The following is a 22,069-nucleotide window of genomic DNA, read 5'->3' as shown; positions in this document are numbered from 1 at the left end:
CCCAGAGCTCAAAGAAAATCCTATTTTCCCACTCGTAATTATGACTTTATGGTGGCGTTGAACTTGTAAATACGATTTTTCTCACATGACTTAATGCATTATAATCTCAGGGACATCTAACATTGTGCAATGATTTTAGTGAGGTCATTTTTTCATCAAAATAATAAAAGTAGACAGAAGGAGCAATCTGAAATGAAGGCATGGTGAGAAATGTTTAAACAGATTGATATCTGATACAGGCTAATGATTATATCTTCAGAGTAGAGATGTGAATGCAGTTAAATGTTCTCACGCTCAGACAGTACAAGACCTCACATGTCCAAGAGTAAATCTGAACACTTAAGCTTGCGTTCCAAAGAAGTTATTGTCTGTCCTCATTTTCTTCCTCCAAGACTTACAATGTATGTGTCTAACTTCACATCAATATAATAATGCGGTCTAGTTGATTTCTCTAATTAGAACCTTGAGACATGATACTGGAAGAAAACCTTGCATCTCCTTTTAAAGTGTATTTAGTTATGTAAGGATTGAAGCACGGTGTGCCATGAAAATATTCAATGATCTAGTGCAAGGCAGAGTTATTGTTCTCACCCCAAAGTTGAATGTTCCTATAACAGTATGTCCTGAAGTGTTTTGTTCCTTTTATACCACAGCAAATAACCAAATACATTTGTGAAAATCAGTTAATAGACATAACACTTTTTAATAATTTGTAGTTATATTTAGTATTATATTATAAGTTAGTTATGGTCAGGGGCGTAACTTGGCCTGGGCACTGGGGGCTGTAGATTTTATGTAAATAAAAGATTTTTTTTCTTTAGCCCCGAATAATTCTCCACTTGGAGCTGTTTGTCACTATGTAACTGAACATCAGTAAAAGAAGACGGCGATGTTGTAATTTTGTATCTTCAGTGAACAGTGTGTTGTATTTTATCTTCAGTAAACGGCAGCAAGACCAATCAGACAGGGTTTACAGGAAAATACATGGAAATACTCATATGTCTTATTGGCTGACAGCTCTAATTCTGCCAAACGCTAGCTTGTACAGTCAGTGAGTGTGAGGGGTAAAAATGGATGTATTATAATGGTATTTTTTTTTTTTTTCAAACCAGTAAAGGGGTTGACACTGAAACACTAACATCCTCCCATGCTGAGCAGGAAAACAAGGTGTGTAAATGGCTATATGAGTTCCAGTTTACGTGAACATGATATAAACAGAGCATAAGCACGGCTAACATACTTTGCATGGCACTAGCAGCTAAACCCATACAATGATAGCTTTGTTGTGCCTCACCTATGGCTAGCGACACCAAACTAACCTAGTCTTGTGTGAGATAGCCAAAATGCTTTATATTATACTGGTCTGGTAGTCCTACAAACAGTGATAACACCCGAGGCAAGCCAACACTGTGGTCAAAAATACAACTTTTTATCCAATGTTCACATTTTTTAAGCAATTAACCCTCACATACAAGAAAAAAAAAATGCATGGAAACAGACTGATTAGCAGTATGTTTTTAAAAGTTTTTTGATGGAGAAGAATCTGGGCTCAGCCCCAGATGATTAACAGTCCAGCCCTGTTTATGGTTATTACTTATACTATAGAAGCTATAAACAGATGTTCCCTCTCCAGCCTCTCTTTATTTCTCTATGTTTGAGTATTGAATACCTGACAGTACAAATTCATCCATCTTTTGTGTGTGTGTGTAGTGTGTGTGTGTGTTTGTGTGGAAAACACACTGTTATGTAGTGCTGACACTGGAGTCTCCTTCCATCAGTATTACATAATGGTCCCCTTACAGAAATCTTCACCACATTAACGATTATGATTGGTGTTTTTTTGTTTTGTTTTGTTATTACATAACATTTAAATGTTTTCTTTATTATTATAAATTATGTGGGACTCCACACAAGTACCTGTGAATGAGCACATAAATACTGTATAAACCTGTGATTTGAATTACAGCTGTCACTGTTGCCAGAGCTGCTGTTATAGAAAATGAATCACACCATTCTGACCAATAAGATTCGAGAATTCAACAACAGTCTCATATAAATAGCTATATAAAAGAGATTGAGTGTTTGTACTTTTAATTGAAGAGCAAGTTTCTCTGATTTCTTCTCATAAGTCACATTAACAGGTGGTTATTCAGCAGGTGTAGACATTACTCTCTCTTGTAACTACATTCCTTTTCTTTGAGCTTCACCGCAGTTACCGATTAATTCCTAACAATTACTGAACAATATGTTTTAAGACAAACTGTGGAATAATAAGCCAAGACTTTAAATGTTTCTTGTTCGGTAGTGTTAACATTTCTTTCCCTTTTTTTTTTTTTTTTTTTTGTTTTTTTTTTTTTTTTTTTTTACAACAGCACTGATTTGCTAATCCTTAGCCACTGGAGGTTGATGTTCAGTTCATTTGAGTGATGGCAAATAGCACAAATCTGCACAGCTTCCAAGATCTATAATTGGTTATTTCCTTTAAATGCATGTTGGCAATGACGTTTTGGATTGATGGATTTACCCAGGGGCATGTGGGTGTGGGTGGGTGTGGGTGTGTGTGCGTGCTTGTGCCTGTCTGTCACTCAAATGCAGCTCTTTTTGTTCAGAAAAAGGGCAACCTAAATGATGCTGGAAATAATCCAAGTGGGAGGGTCGCTAGACAGGGTCATGTTAAATGGAGTAATGAAATGGGACACACACACACACACACACACACACACACACACACACACACACATGCATTTGCTGAAATTTGCAGTGATTTCCCTGGAGCAGCCCTGTTCCCTTGAGAGCTTTGATGTGTTGAGGTCTTACCATATCTAGTCTCAGTGGCAGCGGTCTATGCACATGCCGTTCAAGAGGAAACGAAATTACGTGTGTGTGTATCTGTTGTGAGCACATGTGTGAACCAGGCTACCAGGGGTTCAATAACTTGTGCCCAACCCCCCACACAGAAGTTGAGCACTCTCTGATAACACATGAGGTGTGTTATTACTATATATGCTTGTGTGTGTGTGTGTGTGTGTGGTGTGTGTGTGTGTGTGTGTGTGTGTGTGTGTGTGTGTGTGTGTGCATGTGAGTTATGTACTTAATGTCCTGGGCATTGGTGCATGCCTGCATCTTCTCTAGTGAAGCTCTTCTCTAATTGGCTTTAATAAGAAGCCATTATTGATTGAGGCCTGATGATTGGATATCCAATCCACCTTTCATCTCCTCCAGTAACCAAGCAGTTGTTTCATCTCAATCACAGCTTGCAGTCGTTCCGCATGCTTCTCAGTACAACCGCCGATGACTCCTTGCAAATTAATGAGAAGTCAACTGAGAGGAAAAGTTAGCAACAGTGAAGATTAGGGTAACGGATGAGAGCGCTTGTAACTTTTCTTATGATTTCATTTAAATTAAATCCAGCAAAATCTATCTTGCTTGTTAGAATTGTTAACAAATGCTTTACTTGGCATGTTCAATCCATTATTATTAGTTGCTGTAGAAAATATAGTATTTTTTTAAGAAATGGCGTAGCATATTTGGGATAATCTCTATACACCGCATCTGTGGTATATGATCAGCTGCAACCGACAAGGAATTTTGACATGTTTCCCTGTCTTGAGGAAAAAACAAACAAACAAGAAACCCCAAACATGTATCCTCTTTACTGCAGCTCCATTTTAGTAGAAGTCTAAGGGCATTTTTAAAGCAATACATCTACTCCATCTGTAAACCTGTACTGAGAAAATAATTGTAAAGCAACTTCCTGGAAGCTCTGGTGTTTAAAACAGAAGCCCAAGGGCAGTTGTCAAAATCCATTATATCACAGAACTATTAAATTCTCAAATCTCATTGGTCAGAAGGTGTCACATTACTATAACAGCAGCTCTGACAGTAATTCTGGCTGCAAGGTTTATATTAGCACTGGAAAATTACTATGGTAGTAATTTGAAGAAATTACTACCACAAATAAAACTTTTGTGGCATGCTGTTAAAGGAAAATAATCAACTTCCAGGTGGTGATTCTGTCACTCATTTATTTTACTTATTATTATTCCTTAGTTGATGAACAAATACATGATTTTAACTATTTAACATGATTTAAACTATTTAACACAAATTCAACATCTGTTACACTCTAATAAAAAGCTCACGTTTGAGAGAAAGTATTACCACAGCTGTTCTTTTGTAGTTTTATCCATATTGTTTGAGGAAATTTTCCCAGTGGTTAATCGATGTGTGACAACACCGGTAATACCAGTATCACCAGGGGGGTGGGGCCGGGGGGTTATTTCACCCCTCACTTTTGAATGCCTGTGCGTCCTTGCGCATTTAACTTTTGCTTTTGAATTTTAATTGACAGCTGTACATAGTAGAGATTTCAACAAAGGAATTATGTTGAAAATGGTCGAGCATTCCATTAGGACATTACTAATAGTCAATATTAATTAATTATTTATATAATTGATGTAAAATTATATTGTATCTAAACTACTAATTAGTATTTTTATTTTGATTACTAAAAAGCCATCCCAAAAAAAAAAAAAAAAAAAAATCTGTTGTTTGCTTACAGAAAAGTAAGCATGTAGAATAGGTACATCACACCAGCTGGTGAAACATGGCAGATGTGTTTACAGCTGCTGATGTCAAGTGTATGAGCTGGTTTATAGCACGTACCATAGATCAGAATTTCTGACAGCGATGTGAGATTGATGTGCCATTTCATATGGAGCGGGATGTCAAGCTGAACTGGACATCCTTTCAACAGATTTATTACTGCTTGCTTTTACTCTTCTATGTATGTATACTGCAGCCAGCAAAGTATTTCAGCACATTGAAACTACTATTATTACAATTTTTTACTGTAGAATTTACAGTAATTTACTGGCAACCTGGGTTACAGATAAAGTACTGTAAAATATACTGTAATCAACTGTTAAACATATTTACAATAAAGAACTATAATATATTACATAGTATAAACATAAGTATAAATAAAGTATAGACACATAACCCAGTACATTTTCTCAACACAGAATACAACTGAACTGAAGGCTTTTGCTCAAGGACCCAATCAAGGTAGTTCGGTAGGGCTGGGATTTGAACACATAAGCTTCTTATCTGTGATTTGAAACCTTAACCCTGGAGCCACAACAACTAGCTCAGTTACCTTCCATTGATTCAATGCGCTCTTTTTGTGGAGTTCATTCAGTGGTAGGAGTAGTTGAATCAATGTGGTGTTGTTGTGGTTTAGTGGATAAGGCTTTGCATAACGAATTAGAAGGTTGTGTGTTCAAATCCCAGTGCTGCCATGGTTGGGCAAGACCCTTAACCTCCAGCTCATTTGTATTCTGCATCAGCCAAATGAGCAAGTGCACTGCGTTATGTGTTATTTTATGTTACATTACGATATTACAGTATTGTAATATATATTTTACCCGAGTTGCCAGTAAATTACTGTAAAATGTGCAGCATTTTTTATAGTAGGACCTTCAGAAATTTGAGTTAAATACCCCTGACGTGACAGGAATGATTTATAATCCCACTATCTGTTGTCACACAAAAAAGAATGGGTTCCTCTGAATATTTCTTCCTCTTGTCATCTCATGGAGTTTTCCCCTGCCACTGTCGCCTCTGGTTTGTTCACTAGGGATCAAAATCTACATTTCTAGAAAAGCTGCTTTGTGACAATATCTATCCGCACAAATAAAACTGAATTGAAATTGAAGCTATTAATATCACTATACTTCTGGTTAAATTGGATTATGTAATCCCTTCCAGAGGAAAATAGTGTGGAAATGAGTACTAAAATGGTACATCTTTAACAATGTTTGTTGTGGCTCACTCTGCATGCTTCAGCATAAATATTCATCCGAATGTGCTGTCAGGAATGCTTTCTGAGTGGAAATGTGTTAGCATGATAGTCATCTGTGTACATGTTTGTGTTGGTGATTTTTTTTTTGTCATTAATATGTGTAGATTAGATTTACAATTACTTCTCTGCTCTTTAATCCTGCATTTGTCACCTATTGCATGCTTAACCTTCAAGCTGACTTCAAATCCCTTGTCCTAAATATCTCCGGGAAGTGTTTCCACATCTTCAAGCTACTCACCTGCATACCTCTTTATGAATCTAGATTAAAATCCTATAACCACTAGAGGGCAAGTCAGAGCCAAAACAGAGCCAAAACATTGTTGCTCATCAATCTTTCAATGTTTTCTCATTGCATTCTTCCAAAAGTGAAGCTAGCTTCTGCTATCTCTGATAGCTGCTTTTTAAAGCTTTCCACCATTGCTTTGTTCAATCTGCCCCAGTGTACTTGCTGGTTCTGCCTCTCATGGACACATATTGTTAATGTATGAGGACATGCACAAGCAGTGCTTCAAACAAACACAGGATGCTTAATTTGAGGTGGCCATCTTGTGTAGCATACCAGCCTAAGGTTGACGTGTATAAAACCCACTGATGCCTGCTTATGATTTTTGGCTTTATAAATAAGCCTGACTTCAATTCAATGAAACTTTATTTGTACAGCGCTTTTAACAATGGACATGGACAAAGCAGTGTTACAGAAATATATAAATTACGGATTTAAATTTTAAATGTATAAATTTATCCTTAATGATGACTTGACTTGACTTTCACCATAAAAGGCAGTGTGTGTACTGTGTGTGTAGGTTTGGGTGGGTGGGTGGGTGAGTGTGTGTGTGTGTGTGTGTGTGTGTGTGTGTGTGTGTGTGTGTGTGTGTGTGTCTGTTTGTATAATAGGACTTGACTATGCCCTTTTACTCTGTAAACACTCTTATCTGGAAGTAGTGCATGTTGTCTGTAGAGAGTTCTTTCACTGACCGATATCTCCACTGATAAGCGTGGAGAAAACCTGAACACTTACATGCAGTCTGTTCACTCTGTGTTAAAGCTTTACAGAAAAATCACATGTACTTCACATGTGAATAATCATATGATTCATGTGTGACATCTAGACCTATGCTTTACACATTTTCCCACATAAAGCGCTTGTGTTATTTCTAGGATTCATTTATTTTCACGTTCCTTCTCACACACTTGATGATCATAGTGTTCACATGATGACATTTACTAGAATTCAAATTTACATATGCTGTTGGAGGGCATACTGTGGTGAGATGCACCATTTCCCACATGATCACATATTTAATACAAAATCGCATTGGAATGTGTAGGATTTTTCAGTATAAAGTGCCCTCCACTAATATTGGCACCCTTGGTAAATATGAGCAAAGAAGGCTGTGAAAAATTGTCTTGACTGTTTAACCTTTAGATCTTTTGTTCACAAAAATACTCTGCTCTCATGGATGTCAAATAATCGCAAACAAAACACAAGTTTATTCAAAACAAATATATTTGTTAAATATATGTGTGGCACAATTATTGGCACCCTTTTAGTCAATACTTTGTGCTACTTCCCTTTGCCAAGATAACAACTGAGTCTTCTCTTATAATGCCTGATGACGTTGGAGAGTACATGCCAAGGGATCTAAGAGGTCCTCTTCAGTTCACCCCACAGGTTTTCTATGGGTTTCAAGTCAGGGGACTGGGATGGCTATGGCAGGACCTTGATTTTGTGGTCAGCAAACCATTTTTGTGTTGATTTTGATGTCTGTTTTGGATCATTGTCTTGCGGGAAGATCCAACCACAGCCATTTTAAGCCTTTTGGCAGAGGCAGTCAGGTTTTCATTGAATTTGTTGATATTTGATGGAGTCCATGATGTCATGTATCCTAACAAAATGTCCAGGTCCTCTGGCAGAAAAACAACCCCAAAACATTAAAGAGCCTCCACCATATTTAATGGTGGGCATGAGGTACTTTTCCATATGGCTACCTCTCTGAGTGCACCAAAACCACTTCTATTTTGGTTTCATCTGACCATAGAACCCAATCCCATTTGAAGTTCCAGAAGTGTCTGGCAAACTGAAGACATTTGTGTTATTTATTTATTTTATTTTATTTGGATGAACGTAGAGGCTTTTTTTTTTTTGAAACCCTTCCAAACAACTTGTGGTGATCTAGCTGAATTCTTATTGTAGTTTTGGAGACTTTCTGACCCCAAGATACAACTAACCTCTGCAATTCTCCAGCTGTGATCCTTGGAGATTTTTGGCCACTCGAACCATCCTCTTCACAGTGCTTTGAGACAATATAGACACACGTCCTCTTCCAAGCTGATTCATAACATTTCCAGTTGACTGGAACTTCTTAATTATTGCCCTGATAATGGAAATGGGCATTTTCAATGCTTGTGCTATTTTCTTATAGCCACTTCCCATTTTGTGAAGCTAGACAACCTTTTGCCACATTTCACAGCTATATTCCTTGGTCTTACCCATTGTTATGAATGACTTAGGGAATTTGGCCTATGTGTTACCTCATATTTATACTCCTGAGAAACAGGACGTCATGGTTGAACAATTTCTGTTCCTAGTCACCCAGGTAAAAAAAAAATCTAAAATATCAATGGGAATATACTTCAAATATATTTTTCTCATAGGAATTCATAGGAGTACCAATAATTGTTGCACACCTATATTTAACAAAGATATTTTTGATAAACCTGTATTGTGTTTGCAATTGTTTGATATCCATGAGAGCAAAGTATTTTTGTGATTTTTTTTTTTTAACAAAAGATGAAAAGGTTAAACAGTAAAGACAGTTTTTCACAGCCTTCTTTGCTCATATGTACCAAGGGTGCCAATATTAGTTGATGGCACTGTAGGTTGTTATTGTGGGTCAGCTCAGTCATTGGTTGCATATTACAGTGGCATCGAAAATTACTACTACATATTTTATTATTATTTAAAAAATTATTATTCTGTTTAAATTTTTTTCTCTCTCTTTTTCTTACAGAGACAATTTTGGACACACGGACTGCCACAGCTGAACTCGGCTGGACAGCGTACCCTGCATCAGGGGTAAGTGTGTGTGGGAGTGTAAGAGATTTCATACTCGGAGGAAAGTAACACATTCAGAGGAAAGCGCTAGTTTTGATTGGCTAGTGACTCTCTGATTGACCGGGGAGAGAGAGTATGCCATCCCTCCTACCCATAGAGTACGGCCAATTTTGCTCTCATGGACTCTCGTCCACGGATGGCTGTGGCAATGCTGTGATTTGAACTCGTGATCACTGAAAATCTAACATTAAAATAGCTAATCAACTCCCTTAAGTGCAATAATGGATACTTTACTAGTAGGTAAAACCACCAATGTGCTTGTGTGAAAGAGTGGGTGAGAAAGAGTGTGTGTGTGTGTATGTGTGTGTGAGAGAGAGAGAGAGAGAGAGAGAGAGAGATCTATTCCCAAATTTTAATAAAGCTGAAAATATTATAACTGCGTTTTATTGGTAAAAGGTAAATGCAACGAAATACTATGGCTCACGCCAAAGAGGCATTTCTCATTAATAGCACTTTAATAAAAGTGTCATTTTTCCCAGTTGTAGCTCTTTATTTATTTACAGCCTTTAGAAATTGTTTACTTCTTGGCTTTTGTTGGGGAAAAAAGGCTTCTTGGGAGCTGAGTTCTGCTCTATTACCTCTCACAATAACTTGCGAAAGAGTTTAGGAGAGAATGAGACAGAATGAGTCATTAAATCATTTTGGATTACCTTAAAAAATATCACAGTAAAATGATTACGCACTCCAGGTGTTGTTATTGCTGAATGTAAATGGAGCGATATTAGTGTGGATGTGTGGCTGTGGGTGTGGGTGAGTGTGTGTGTCGGCTTCTGTCTTTGCTTTCTCTGCATCATCAGAGCATCGTGGAGAGAAGCTCCCCATGCTATTTCATCAGCACAGCCATTATTCTCCATCCAGCCCCATTCACAGTGACTTAATGACATAATGAAGGCACTTAGGCTCCGCAGAGTCCGCAAAATCAAGCTAAAGGCATGGAGCCAAGGTAGAATCGAGCTGTAGAGAAATCAGGGTGTAGGGATACAGAGAGATTAGCATTTAGAGCCAATGTGAGCTCATTGAGATGCAGTATATCGCAAGGTCTCTCTCTCTCTCTCTCTCGGTGTTATTTTTAAATGAACTCCACCCACAGAGGATGACCACTCCCCAAAATTTATTCTTGTCATGATCATGCCTTTCAGTTTTCTGTTTGCATTTTCAGTTTTCTGTTGCAGCTGTTTGAATACATTAAGCTCCACTCCAATAGAATTGATTGACATGCAGCGGCCATATTGTTTACACATCTCAACATGTTTTTGATCATTACTGCAGTTCAGACATTGCTGGGTAACACCAAATATACAATAAAATTCCTAAGACTAATTCACAAGAGGATATTTAGCATATTATTCAAATTATCTCAAAATCGGAGTGTGCAGAGCTAAATGGTTCACATGATATTAGCCACAACATGACGATAGGGCTGCGCTATAGGGCCACTTTCAGGTCGATCAGGTTGATCTCACTTGTCTGAGTAGTAGGAGGAACTATTACCTACTGACCAATTTTCACGTCTGTAAAATTTTTATATGTTGGTTGGACGCCACTTTCAGTTTTTTACACTAGTTTTTGTTTAGAAAAAGTTATGACTCATCGTACTTGCTTTCACAAGTGGAGATCTCCATCTGCAGTGGAGAAAATGAGCAGCCATATCACAAAGAACTGTATTTATTTGTTTATTTATTTTTAATTTCTTAACATTGTCTGATAAAGCCGGATTGGTATTGGATTGGATTTTGACATTTGAGTTTTCTGATATGATTCACTGAACGTTTACATTTACAACAAGAAGTTACAAAGCGACAGGTGACCATTCATGTTCTATGTAGGCGCGAGACAGTGACAATGAAAGCATAAGTGGCATTTAAAATTAGATATTCTATATTCTATGCCAGTGCTTCTCAAACAGTCATACATCTCATACATTCCTTTGTGGTCACCTGGAGTCATGACATTTTTGCAAATTTATTTATTTATTTTTTCACGTTAGGCTGTTCTGTATTAACTTTCTCAGCTGAGAGATTGTGTCCTCTATCTAAAAACATATCCATTTTAAGTAGTTATAGGTTTAATCAGTGTGTGGCTAATAGTACTATACACTGGTATATCAATAGATGTCTCTGTTTGGTGACGTTTCAACTTAATGTGCTGTATATAATTGATTTAATTTATTAATATTTCTCATTTTTATGCACATCATAGTTCAAAGGTTGACAGTCCTGATTAACATACAGGTTAAATGAAATTTTAATTACTAATTTTAATATATTTTTAACCACTGCTCTATGCAATTTAGGTATGACATTATAAAGTGCCAAATCCAAACAACTGGTTTGAACAATTCTGAGCAATCCAATAGTGAGAGTGGTCTGATATTTCTCGATTCTCACAAACTTTAGTTCTTACCTTTTAATTCATACCATTTACTGTTTGATGCACAAACATTGGGGGGATAAACACAACTTATAACCATGGTTTCATCTTATTTTGTTAGATAAGACCTCTCATTAAATGTGTACAGAGACATTATGAAGAAAAATAAAGCTTGGAAAGAATAACAGAGATCGTTTATGCCAAGTAATGTGAAATCAAACAACAGCCTGATTAATGGATTGATTAATTTATGCTTAATTAATTACCTTTAAAAGCATTTACATTTTGGCTGCTACTGTTTCTCATTGCAGCAAAAAATCTGGATGGTAAAAGCTCACAAGTGATGGACAAAATACAAACGAAACCAGTGAGTTGCCACTTGCTAGTGTGAACAGGAAGTGTTAGTTAAGATCAGTATGAGGTGATCAGCAATACTGCAACACCTTCAAGTCACATACAGATGTTCTAATTTTTTACCTTTCACAGTCTAATAAGATTCACTCAGAATTTCTAAGTGCACTAATAAGCAATACTGGACATTAAGTCATATGTGAAACAACAGCTGCTAAATATAAATGAAGTTATGCTAAAATTATTAAGTTTTCATAATAGTTCGCATATGCCAATGAGTACTGATGTGCGATCATGAGACTGTGTTGGCTTCAGGCCAGAGTTCTTCAAATCTCATCTCTGCAGTTGGTATGCTCTCATCACTACATTAAGCATAATGAGGACTTTGATCATTAGTTGATGAACTGAATCAGGTGTGTGAGCACAGCAGGAAGTCCTGATTGAAATGAAAATGTCCTGAATGTAAATAATAATGGGCTTAATATGGGAGTTGTTAAGCAGATAATCTAAGCTTCGTAACATTTCAATGAGATGTGCAGTGGATGAAGAGATCATTAAGAGATCAAGGGGAAAAAAGAAAAAAAAAAGCATGCCAAATAATTAGCTGATATTTTTTCAGTTTGGAGCACTCTGTTGCTCAGTCCTCCTCAAAACACAACTTCTGTCTCCTGCAGTGTTTGTGATGTTCCTCCAAAGTTTAGTACATAATGTAAGAGTGAAAGTGATGCTGGAAATGAGATGGGGAGAGAGAGAGAGGGGGGTGGGGGGGGTGGGGGGGTTAAGAAGAGTACAGCCAGACAGTGAATTTTTTTTTTTTTTTTTTTTTTTTTGGCTCTCTAAAACTAAAAATCAATCTTCCACTACCACTCCACCAGAATTGCTGTTTTGGTTTGACCCAGAATTAAATACAACACTTGGCCGTTATGTTCTCTCTTTGGGTTCTGAAAATTCACCTGCTGGCAAATCTTTCCAGAAACTCCCTAAAGAAACAACTGATTGATACCAACAACACAAGATTCTTACAACCTATAAAAAAAAAAGGTACAAAAAAATTGTTCATTCCAAGTTCCAGACACACAAAAGAGTCTATTTTGTTTGATAAATGCACTTTTACTGCATTTTGGTGGAGGTATTTGTTTTTCTCTGCCTTTGTCATAGACAATAGCTTTTACCATGAATATAAACACGTTTCAGAGTTTCAGAGACATTTTGAGAGACATTTTTTGGGACACAAAATGAAATTTCATTTATGAAGTGATGAATGAATGAAGTTTCATTTTTAAGTTTTCTTAACATTTGAGGCCATTCGGATACATATAGCTGATTTATGTAAAAGAACAGTTTTAAGTTTCAGTAAATCTCCATTGTAAATGTTAAATACACATCTAAATATTAAAAGTAAATGTTAAATATAAATCTAGTAACAGCATAAAAACTGTAACCCTATGGAGCTGTCTTTTCCCAATGATGCAAAACTTTGAGAGAGCAGGGGTAATTAGCATATGATTTATACATTTCTATCCATGTTTTTCTCAGCCTGTTTTCCAGACCCTTTTTTATTCAGATTAGTTCAAAATCTCGACTGTGATCATGTCATGTCAATTATTTTATGTCATGATGAGGATGATAAAATCTGTCATACTGTACCCATTTATTTCATTTCATGCCTGATTGAGATCAACCTTATGCAAAGCAGTCTGTCTACCGCTTTGCTAGTCATATTATGGAGCTCCTTGGTTTTTGTATTATTTAGAATAACTAAGTATTCTAACAAAATTCAGTAATGAAAGCTTTTTAGGTTACTTTATGTTTTTTTTGTTTGTTTGTTTGTTGTCACAAATCGTGATGGAGCAGAGATAAGGCAGATGCAAGTGCAGGATAACAGTTGTTTATTTGTAGAGACACAGGCAGACAAATCCTAAACGTGATCCAAAACGTAATCCATAAACATGCAAGAGGTCAGGCGATTGGCAAACAGGCATACACTGGGCAAGGCAGGAATCTAGGTCATTACACAAAACAGGACACGAACTAAGGCGAGGGACTGGAAGCGGAGAATCCAGCACAAACTAACTTATGGCTATGGCGCAACCTAAACTAACGCTAACCATTTACTTACGACTTCTTAATCTTCCGCGTTGTGTGCTGGGAGGCACGCGCTATATATGCCGACATGATCAGCGTCTCAACTGCTATCAGCTGAGAGCAATTCAGACCCACGTGGATTCCCAGCCAATGACGGAACAGGGAGGCGACATGACAGACATAAACAAAACACACGTGTCCCAATGTCACTACGGTCAACAGCGGAAAAGCAGGTGCTCGCGCATTGGCGCTTAGAGCACGCTGCTTCAAGGGGGAATCGTGACAGTTTGTTTTTTTAATTAGAGTAAGTTTGGTAGAAAATCAGTTTCATCTGTGTGATAACATTAAATATAAATATGAATTTGGCAAAAATTAAGTGTAATTGTTACTACACAAAAGCTGTGCATGATGTCATTCAAATATGCATATATGATTTCCAAAACACAAGACATAACCGAACGAATAAGAGCATCCCATTAGGCCTTGTTTCTGCACTGTGTGTTGATTGTACATTTATTTTTTCTGTAATGTCTTTGTCCAAGAACATAAGTAGTTGTTAAAAGTATAGAAGCCACTCCATGTGAAACACATGCGCACACACACACAAACACACACACACACACACACACACACACATTTCAACTGTGAATTAAATGACCAGAACCTGTGGCACTCTTGCATGCAACCATTCTAGATGTTCCATAAGCAAGTTTATGAACACAGCCACTCAATCACAGGTTTTTGTGACTCCTCATGCATCAAGGCAGGAGTTTTTTATTGTCTCTCTTGCAAGAGATGCAGTCTGATATACATTGGAGAAACCAAGTGGAGACTGGCTGATTGTTTTGTCAATCACCTTCCTACCATCAGAATGAAGGATTTCTCCTATCCAGTAGTGAGACACATCAACTGCAATCGATGAAACAATAATGGCAGCCTGGATTGCATTGCTAGTTGTTGTAAGGTAGGGAGAAAGCGCTCATGTACCATACATTATGGGGAGTTTGGAACCCCATGGAATGAATGTCATGCACTTATCACCAACCATTTCAAATATCCACTGGTTTCACCTCCTACAGCCTCAGAAGCACTTTGCATGTACAGCTGATGAAGGACACTGCAGGTACCTCCTGGATTATATATATTGTATGCTCACCAGCCAATTTAATAGGAACACCTGCACCTCTAATTATTTATGGAATCAGCCAAACATGTGGCAGCAGTGCAAGACGCTAAGTAAGGTGTTCCTATAAACTGGCCAGACCTCATATACTGTATATGTATTGAAATAATATAACTTTGAGACCTAGGCATTTTAATGTAAACTTCTATCTACTAAACCTTTCACATACATCAGCATGTATGTGAAAATATATATGAACCTTAGCTCAGTTTTGCATTAACCTTATAATTCCAATCAGTTTTTCAGTAATATCTAGAGTTCTAGTGTATGGTTCTGTTTTATAATCCCACTCCCACCTGCTTTCCCAGACACGACCGACTGACCAATATTGCTCATACAGTTATTTTTTGTTTGTACACCCACCCATGACATTAAAAAAAAAAAAAAAAATGTTGCCACCATTTCCCAAAATGTAAATGTTTAAATGAGTAATCAATTTGAAGCATAATGACCCTGACCAGGATAAAACAGTTACTGAATATGAATGGATAAGCAAATTCCAGTTTACACCAGATGTGGTAATAGCAGCTCAGTGTCCAGTACACTCCCATATTAATCAACATGGCCTTTCATTGTCTCACAACCTTCAAAACCTGGAGCCTATCCCAGGGAACTCAGAGTACAGGGTGGAGGTATGATTTGAACCCCCAATCTGGAGGTACAAGGCAAATGTGCTAACCACTAAGCCAATGTGCCCCACATCCCTTAAACATGACATGGATTGATGGATGAATTGGATAATGATTTACGACAAGGTTCGCAACACATGGCAAGGTTCGCAACAGTTAGTGAAAGTGAATACACACACACACAGGTGACAAAGCTGCAAATTTAAAAATAAATGCTGAGCATGCACTGACACTGTGTGTGTATAAGAGAGAGAGAGAGAGAGAGAGAGAGAGAGAGATTTGATAATGACTGTGCTGTGTAAAAGAACTGGATTGGGTTTCTGGGTTTGTAGGTTGAGAGAGCATACACATATATTCCTATGGGATTGTTTGTATTACCTCTTTTGAATGTCATCACTGTTATTATACCAACCCCGTTGTATCATGGGCCAGAAAGTGAAAATGAACTCGAAGTGACAAGCTGAGAAAGTCCCTCGCGTGATACGGCATAGGCAATTAAAGGCAAACTCAAATGGAGCGAAATATCTAAGAAAGCCTTCTGCTTCTTTACTGAGTTCCGGGAAGATAATGGTGCCAGAGAGACACTGTGTTAGTCACACAAGAGTGAATGCTAAAGCCGGGCGGAGAATTGGGAATGGGAAGCATGTAGCATACAATATAGAACGCTGTCAGCTTGCATTTAGACACATACACAAATGCATACATACTCTCTCTTTCTAAGTGCATTCATCTAAATAAAGGGATAGAATTGAGGTAGATTCAGTATAGCATACAGTAGGTTGGGGTTTAAGCTAGGGATGCATCAATACTAGAGATGCACCGATACTAAATTTCTCAGCCGATACCGATAACCGATTATTCAGAGTGATATCAGCCGATACCGATAGATCTGCCTTTTATACCTTTGTTTAAATAAATAATAATTAATTCCACAATTCTGAAAGAAATGTAAATAAAAACTGTATTCTCTCCATTTCAAGAAGTTATTTCACACTAACTGGACTCATAAACAGAAAACACATTACTCAAATTAACATTAACACATTATAAATTCTGAAGATTAAAGTAAGATTTAATCTTAGTGTAAAATTTTAGCAGTGCAGAGTTTACAGAGGTTTCAAACTACAGTTTTGTGATCATTCCACACAAGAGACATCATCTTTACACAGGGCACGAAATCGATGTGTTTTCCCACCCTCTTTTTATTGAAGGGATATAATCGGCCCTGAACATTTGATGTTTTTAAACTATCGGCCGATATCGGATATCGGGAAAAATAGCCTTTATCAGCCGATACCAATTATCAGCCGATACATCGGTGCATCTCTAATCAATACCATTTTTTCTAGATGTGTTTGGTACTCATCAATACTGATTCCAGTACTAATGCTTACTTTGTATTACGCAGTGTAATGGAACAGTGCAGTTGGCTTTGGTTATGTTGGTTGGTGCCATGTGGTGCTACCAATGAACTCAGTTGTATGTTGAAGATATTATAGCTTTTAAACAGTATCTTTAATATAGAGTGTGATGGCAGCTGACCTTAGTGAGCAGAGCAGTATCAATCAGCATGGTTATTAAAAAATGTAAATGGTTTGCACTTATATATTGCCTTTTAAGCTTAGCAGTTCTACAATGGTCTTTACACTGTTTCTCATTCACACGACAGCAGAACTACCGTGCAAGGCACTAGCCTGCCAGTTGGAGCAACTTGGGAGTTCAGTGTTGCCCAAGACACTTGTGGAGTCACGTGGGTAGAGAATTGAACCGCCACCCCTGCGATTAGTGGACATCCCGCTCTAGCACCTGAGCCATGGCCGCCCTATTTCTCAGTGCTCAGTGCTTGCAGAAGTGAAGTGCTCACATGTGCGACAGTTTCTCTGCACGCTTGTTTCATTGCTCTACACTTAGGAATACTTTTGTTTGCACGCAAGTCATAGCACGCTGTGCTCATTTTTATGACCACTCTCACTCATCTAGCTCTGCGCCATCACACCCTATTCGAGATACTGTTTAAGTATCTCACTATAAGATGTTTGTTTTTGTTTTTGTTTTTTTCACGTTACCTGTTGTAGATAGATGGTGTAGTTCCACCACTTGACATTTTCCAGTTTGCTGTCACTCTTGTCCTCTGTCATTGCCAAAATCACAAACACTAGGCTTACATCAATTAGCATCACATGTGATTACCAGTACGAGTAAAATATGAGCATGAGTAAATGAACCTGATACCAGTGTCGATACTGATACTAGTTCTAACAGTTCTAGTATTTTTAAAATTTATGCTTACATCGATTCATGAAATAAATATGATCTAGGCATGGCTGCTAAAAGAGCTGAAATCAATTTCAGTGCTTCAAGTTCACAGCCTTTAGAAAGGTATATTATATGATTTGGTTGGATCTCAATGATGACACAGTGGTAAAAGAGGCAGCAGAATGGATGGGGTCATGTCTTGATGGATTGTAGTCCATCTACATGTAAAACACTTCAGAAATGTGATCAGTGTTAAATGGCCTCAAGTTTTGACCAGCCGAGAGCAGTATTTTAATATATTGGATGGTACAACAGAGAGAATCACTACTAAACAGAGGATGAATGCTAGTCCTCAGCAATATTACATTTACTAGTTAGATAGCTCAAAAACTATAACTGATACAGCATCTGAGCTTCAGCTAATAATAAATCAATCACGTCAACAATTTAGAAATAAAAACACACCTAGACAGTCCTAGACTACATTCGGTGTGTGTGTGTGTGTGTGTGTGTGTTTATATGTATATGTATTCTTTTAAACTCACTGATGATAATTGGCAGTGGCTGTCCAGCTAGACATACAGGAACATGGCTTACGCTTGACATTTCCAGGGGGCATGTCTATTTTTTTTCTGTGCTATTTTTGTCAGTTAAAATAACCTAATTAAAAATGAATTTGCAGACATATACCATGTTTAAAATGTTTACAGTTGCTTTGAAGTATGAACTTTTGTTTTGCTCTGCCAGATGAACAAACTTGCGCCTGTCGTTAAAAAATAAATAAATATTTTTTTAAAAATGGCACAAACCCGGTGCCTCTGAGACATTTGGCCTTAAAAGGTTAAGGGTGTTATTGTCTTGATAATCAAATGCTTTTGGAAAACAAGAGTAACACTTTCTGTGAAGGTCATGTCTACAGGGTGTCCCAAAAGTCTCCATACATAGGGAAAATTAACACTTTTAGCAAAATGTCTTCCAAAATTTTTCATACTTAATTTCTATTATTATTTTTTTTTTTTCAGATAACCTTTATGAATGCCTTTGACAAAAGAAGAACGTATTGAAATCATTCTCATAGCTGGATCGGCAAGCTGTCGCAAGGTTGCGATGGACTTTAATAGGAAGCATGGCAAGCACATCACACAACACTGCTGCCAAACTTATTAACAAAAATTCAAAAACGCTGGAAGTGTTGCGGACCAACCGAGTGGATGAGTGTTGTACGTACTCCCCCTATGTACAACATACATTGTTCCCTATTTATGGAGACTTTTGGGACACCCTGTATAATGAACTATGAACACATTCCTGTCAATATGAGTTATAATGCATCCATAAAGAATTATACACATGAACTACACATTATAGAGAAATTCTTTACATAATGTGTTATAAATAACACAATATATCACCAAGACCAAACAGACTCAACCTCACTTGTATAGTGCATTGTCTCTCACAAATATAATAACTTATTAGGTATTATAATAAAGCTATAATATACATATTAATAATAATATGTCTGGCAGTAATCTACACTTATAAATAGATATAAAATAAAATTTAAAAAATCAGGGGTCTCAATGGGTATGTGTGTGACATTCTTTGTTAATAGTATTATAATGTACTGCTTAGAATGCATTCTGTTAACATTTCATAATGTATAAAATGCCTCAATAAATGCATCATAAGTTTATGAAATTATTCATAGTTCATAATGCACATATTCTTCATAGAAAGTATTAAAAACGATTTAAAAGGTGCACTTTTTGAACTATTTACCTTTCTTTGCTTAATTTTCCTCTCTGATTAGCAGCAGATGGTTCTTAAAGCAGCTCTTCAAGTCCGCACCTGTCACCTCTCTCCAACATATGCGACAAAACAACTCCTTAAACACACATAAAGCCAGCGAGTGCGTGTGCTGTATGGCTGTTCAAAGCCACTCTGGTTACGCCTCTGAATAAAATCGTGTCTGCCGGTAGCTGATAGGAGCTTTAAATGTGGATTCATTAAGTGAGCGTGTCGATGCATTCTTGAAATAAAGGAAGAGAAGAGTAGCAACATGCATTTAATGTAATTTCACATATTCACAGTTGTCTTTTTTTTTTTTTTAAAGCTTTTCCATTCGTTAAATGCTACTGCGTTAATTGTGTGAATGCTGTAAATGTGACAAATTCACAAGTGAATTTGCTAATGAGTGAGTTTGTCTGCTGCACCTGATAAGTTGTTTTAAAAGTTTCATCCCAAATTGGAAGAGTGGAACAGGAGCTATTCTCACATGTTCAATTTTGTGTGTATTTACATGAGCTAACTTGTTATGAATGTAAAGAATGTTCAAGATTAGGGTGATGGGAGAGGCTAGCGTCATATCTGTGCTTTATGAGTGTATTCATAAGAAATCTATTAATCACTATAACTCATTAGTATTTCTGTTGATTTTGCATGAGGTTATGTTGCAGCTTGAAGTACTACATAGTAGAAATTGGCACGAATACTAGTATTAATACTACTTAATACAAATACTAGTATTAAGACAAGATGTATATTATATGTATTTATTAACATTAATGCATGGTACTGTGCAGTGTATTTTGTAACTACCCGGTTTAAGTTTTGTTACTAGTTTATATTTTGGGAAATAGAGAAAACTAAATATGTTAGAAAATACTGAGGATTAGTACAAACAAAATAACACCTGCATGGACGGAATTAAAAGATAAACAGTCACGTCTCTAGTTAAGACCAATTCTGACCAGGCAATGTTTTTCCAATGTTCAACTGTCCAGTTGAGTCTTCTGCAGTTGTAGCCCATCCACCTCAAAGTTCCTTCTGGGATGCTTCTCTGCTCACCATGGTTGTACAGAGTGGTTATTTGAGTTACTGTAGCCTTCCTACCATCTAGTCATTATCTTCTGAGCTCTCTCTGCAACATGGCATTTCTGCCCACAGAATTGCGGCTCACTGAATGATATTTGTTTGTTTGTTTGTTTGTTTATTGCACCTGTCCAAGGTGTCCCCCACCTTGTGCTCCGAGTTCCCTGGGATACGCTCCAGGCTCCCCTGCAATCCTGTGTTGGATATGCGGTATAGACAATGGATGGAAAATATTGTTGTAGTCCTATTACATTCAATTACTTTTTGGAGTGGGGACTTACCAGTCTAAAGAGATTTCACAGATGACATGAAAATGCTGATGAAATAGACTTAACCACTGTACAATGCAGATTCTGAAAACCAAGCAACTCCTTAGAGTCTTTCAGCCAGTAATCAAGGCAAAAAGTTATATAATAATAGTGTGATAACACACCTAACTTCCAGCATATTTGGTAAATGATTAAACCATTATGAGCAACTAATCATTTTTAAATTAATACAAGATTTTAAAATCAAAATGATGGTAGTCTTGTTACTTACTCTTTTATTCGTGGATATAAAAATTGATTGTGCTGAACCTCAGCACTCCCTGTTTAATTCAGTGGTTTTACAGTAGCACTGTGCCAGCAGTTTCACCATGTCAAAAGGATGTATTCTTTTGGATCATACAAAAAGGCAAAAACAGGCACAATGAAACATGTTTATTTAATACCATCGTTTATTACTTATTTAATGGACCTGCAGCAGTTGGTCATTTAACCTAACTAACAACTCATAGAAGCTATCTAGCTAACAAGTCATAGAAGTTAGCTAGTTAATAAATCATACATGCTAGAAAACAATCAATGCACTAAGCATTTCAGACGGTATGTTTTTATCATCGTTTGATGATTAAATGAATTACAGGAAGTCAAATAAGTTGCTAACCAGGCTATGAACCATACAGTACTGTTGTTGAGTTGCTTATGCCATAAGCAACTCTTTTGCAGGCCCTGGTCATCACCTCATACTAATCATTTTAATCAGACATAATCAATATCTTGCTGAAATGTTAGCTTAATACTTTCTTTTGTTATTTTTTGTTATTGTCCCCCACTATAAATTTTAACACTTGCTCATTTTCCTCTGTCAAATCTTTTAAGCTACCAAAATAACCAACATGCACTTCTGAACTGGATATGTTCTGCTAATAATCTGGCGAATCAGTATATATCCCTTTTCCCAAATGTATTCAGATATACTTCCCTATACTGTGTGGAAGTAAAGACACATAATCCTCTTGTAGCTCACTTTCTCTCTCTCACTCGCACGCATAGCACACATACTTGTTTCCCCATCACTCC

General features: G+C 37.0%; 1 protein-coding gene across 2 annotated transcripts in view; it reads left to right on the top strand.

The window, feature by feature from the left end:
* The window catches only part of LOC108280618 (ephrin type-B receptor 1-B), a 380,602-nt gene that overhangs the window by 93,566 nt on the left and 264,967 nt on the right, over positions 1–22,069 (top strand). For both annotated transcript variants that reach the window (XM_017495793.3, XM_017495792.3), the window contains exon 2: positions 8,875–8,939. In XM_017495793.3, the coding sequence (XP_017351282.1) occupies positions 8,875–8,939 (65 nt within the window). The remainder of the gene's footprint in view (positions 1–8,874; positions 8,940–22,069) is intronic.

The sequence above is a fragment of the Ictalurus punctatus genome, chromosome 20 (assembly GCF_001660625.3).
Source record: "Ictalurus punctatus breed USDA103 chromosome 20, Coco_2.0, whole genome shotgun sequence".
Classification (NCBI taxonomy): domain Eukaryota; kingdom Metazoa; phylum Chordata; class Actinopteri; order Siluriformes; family Ictaluridae; genus Ictalurus; species Ictalurus punctatus.
Note: the sequence above shows the minus strand (reverse complement) of the source record. Positions and strands in the feature narration are given on the sequence as shown.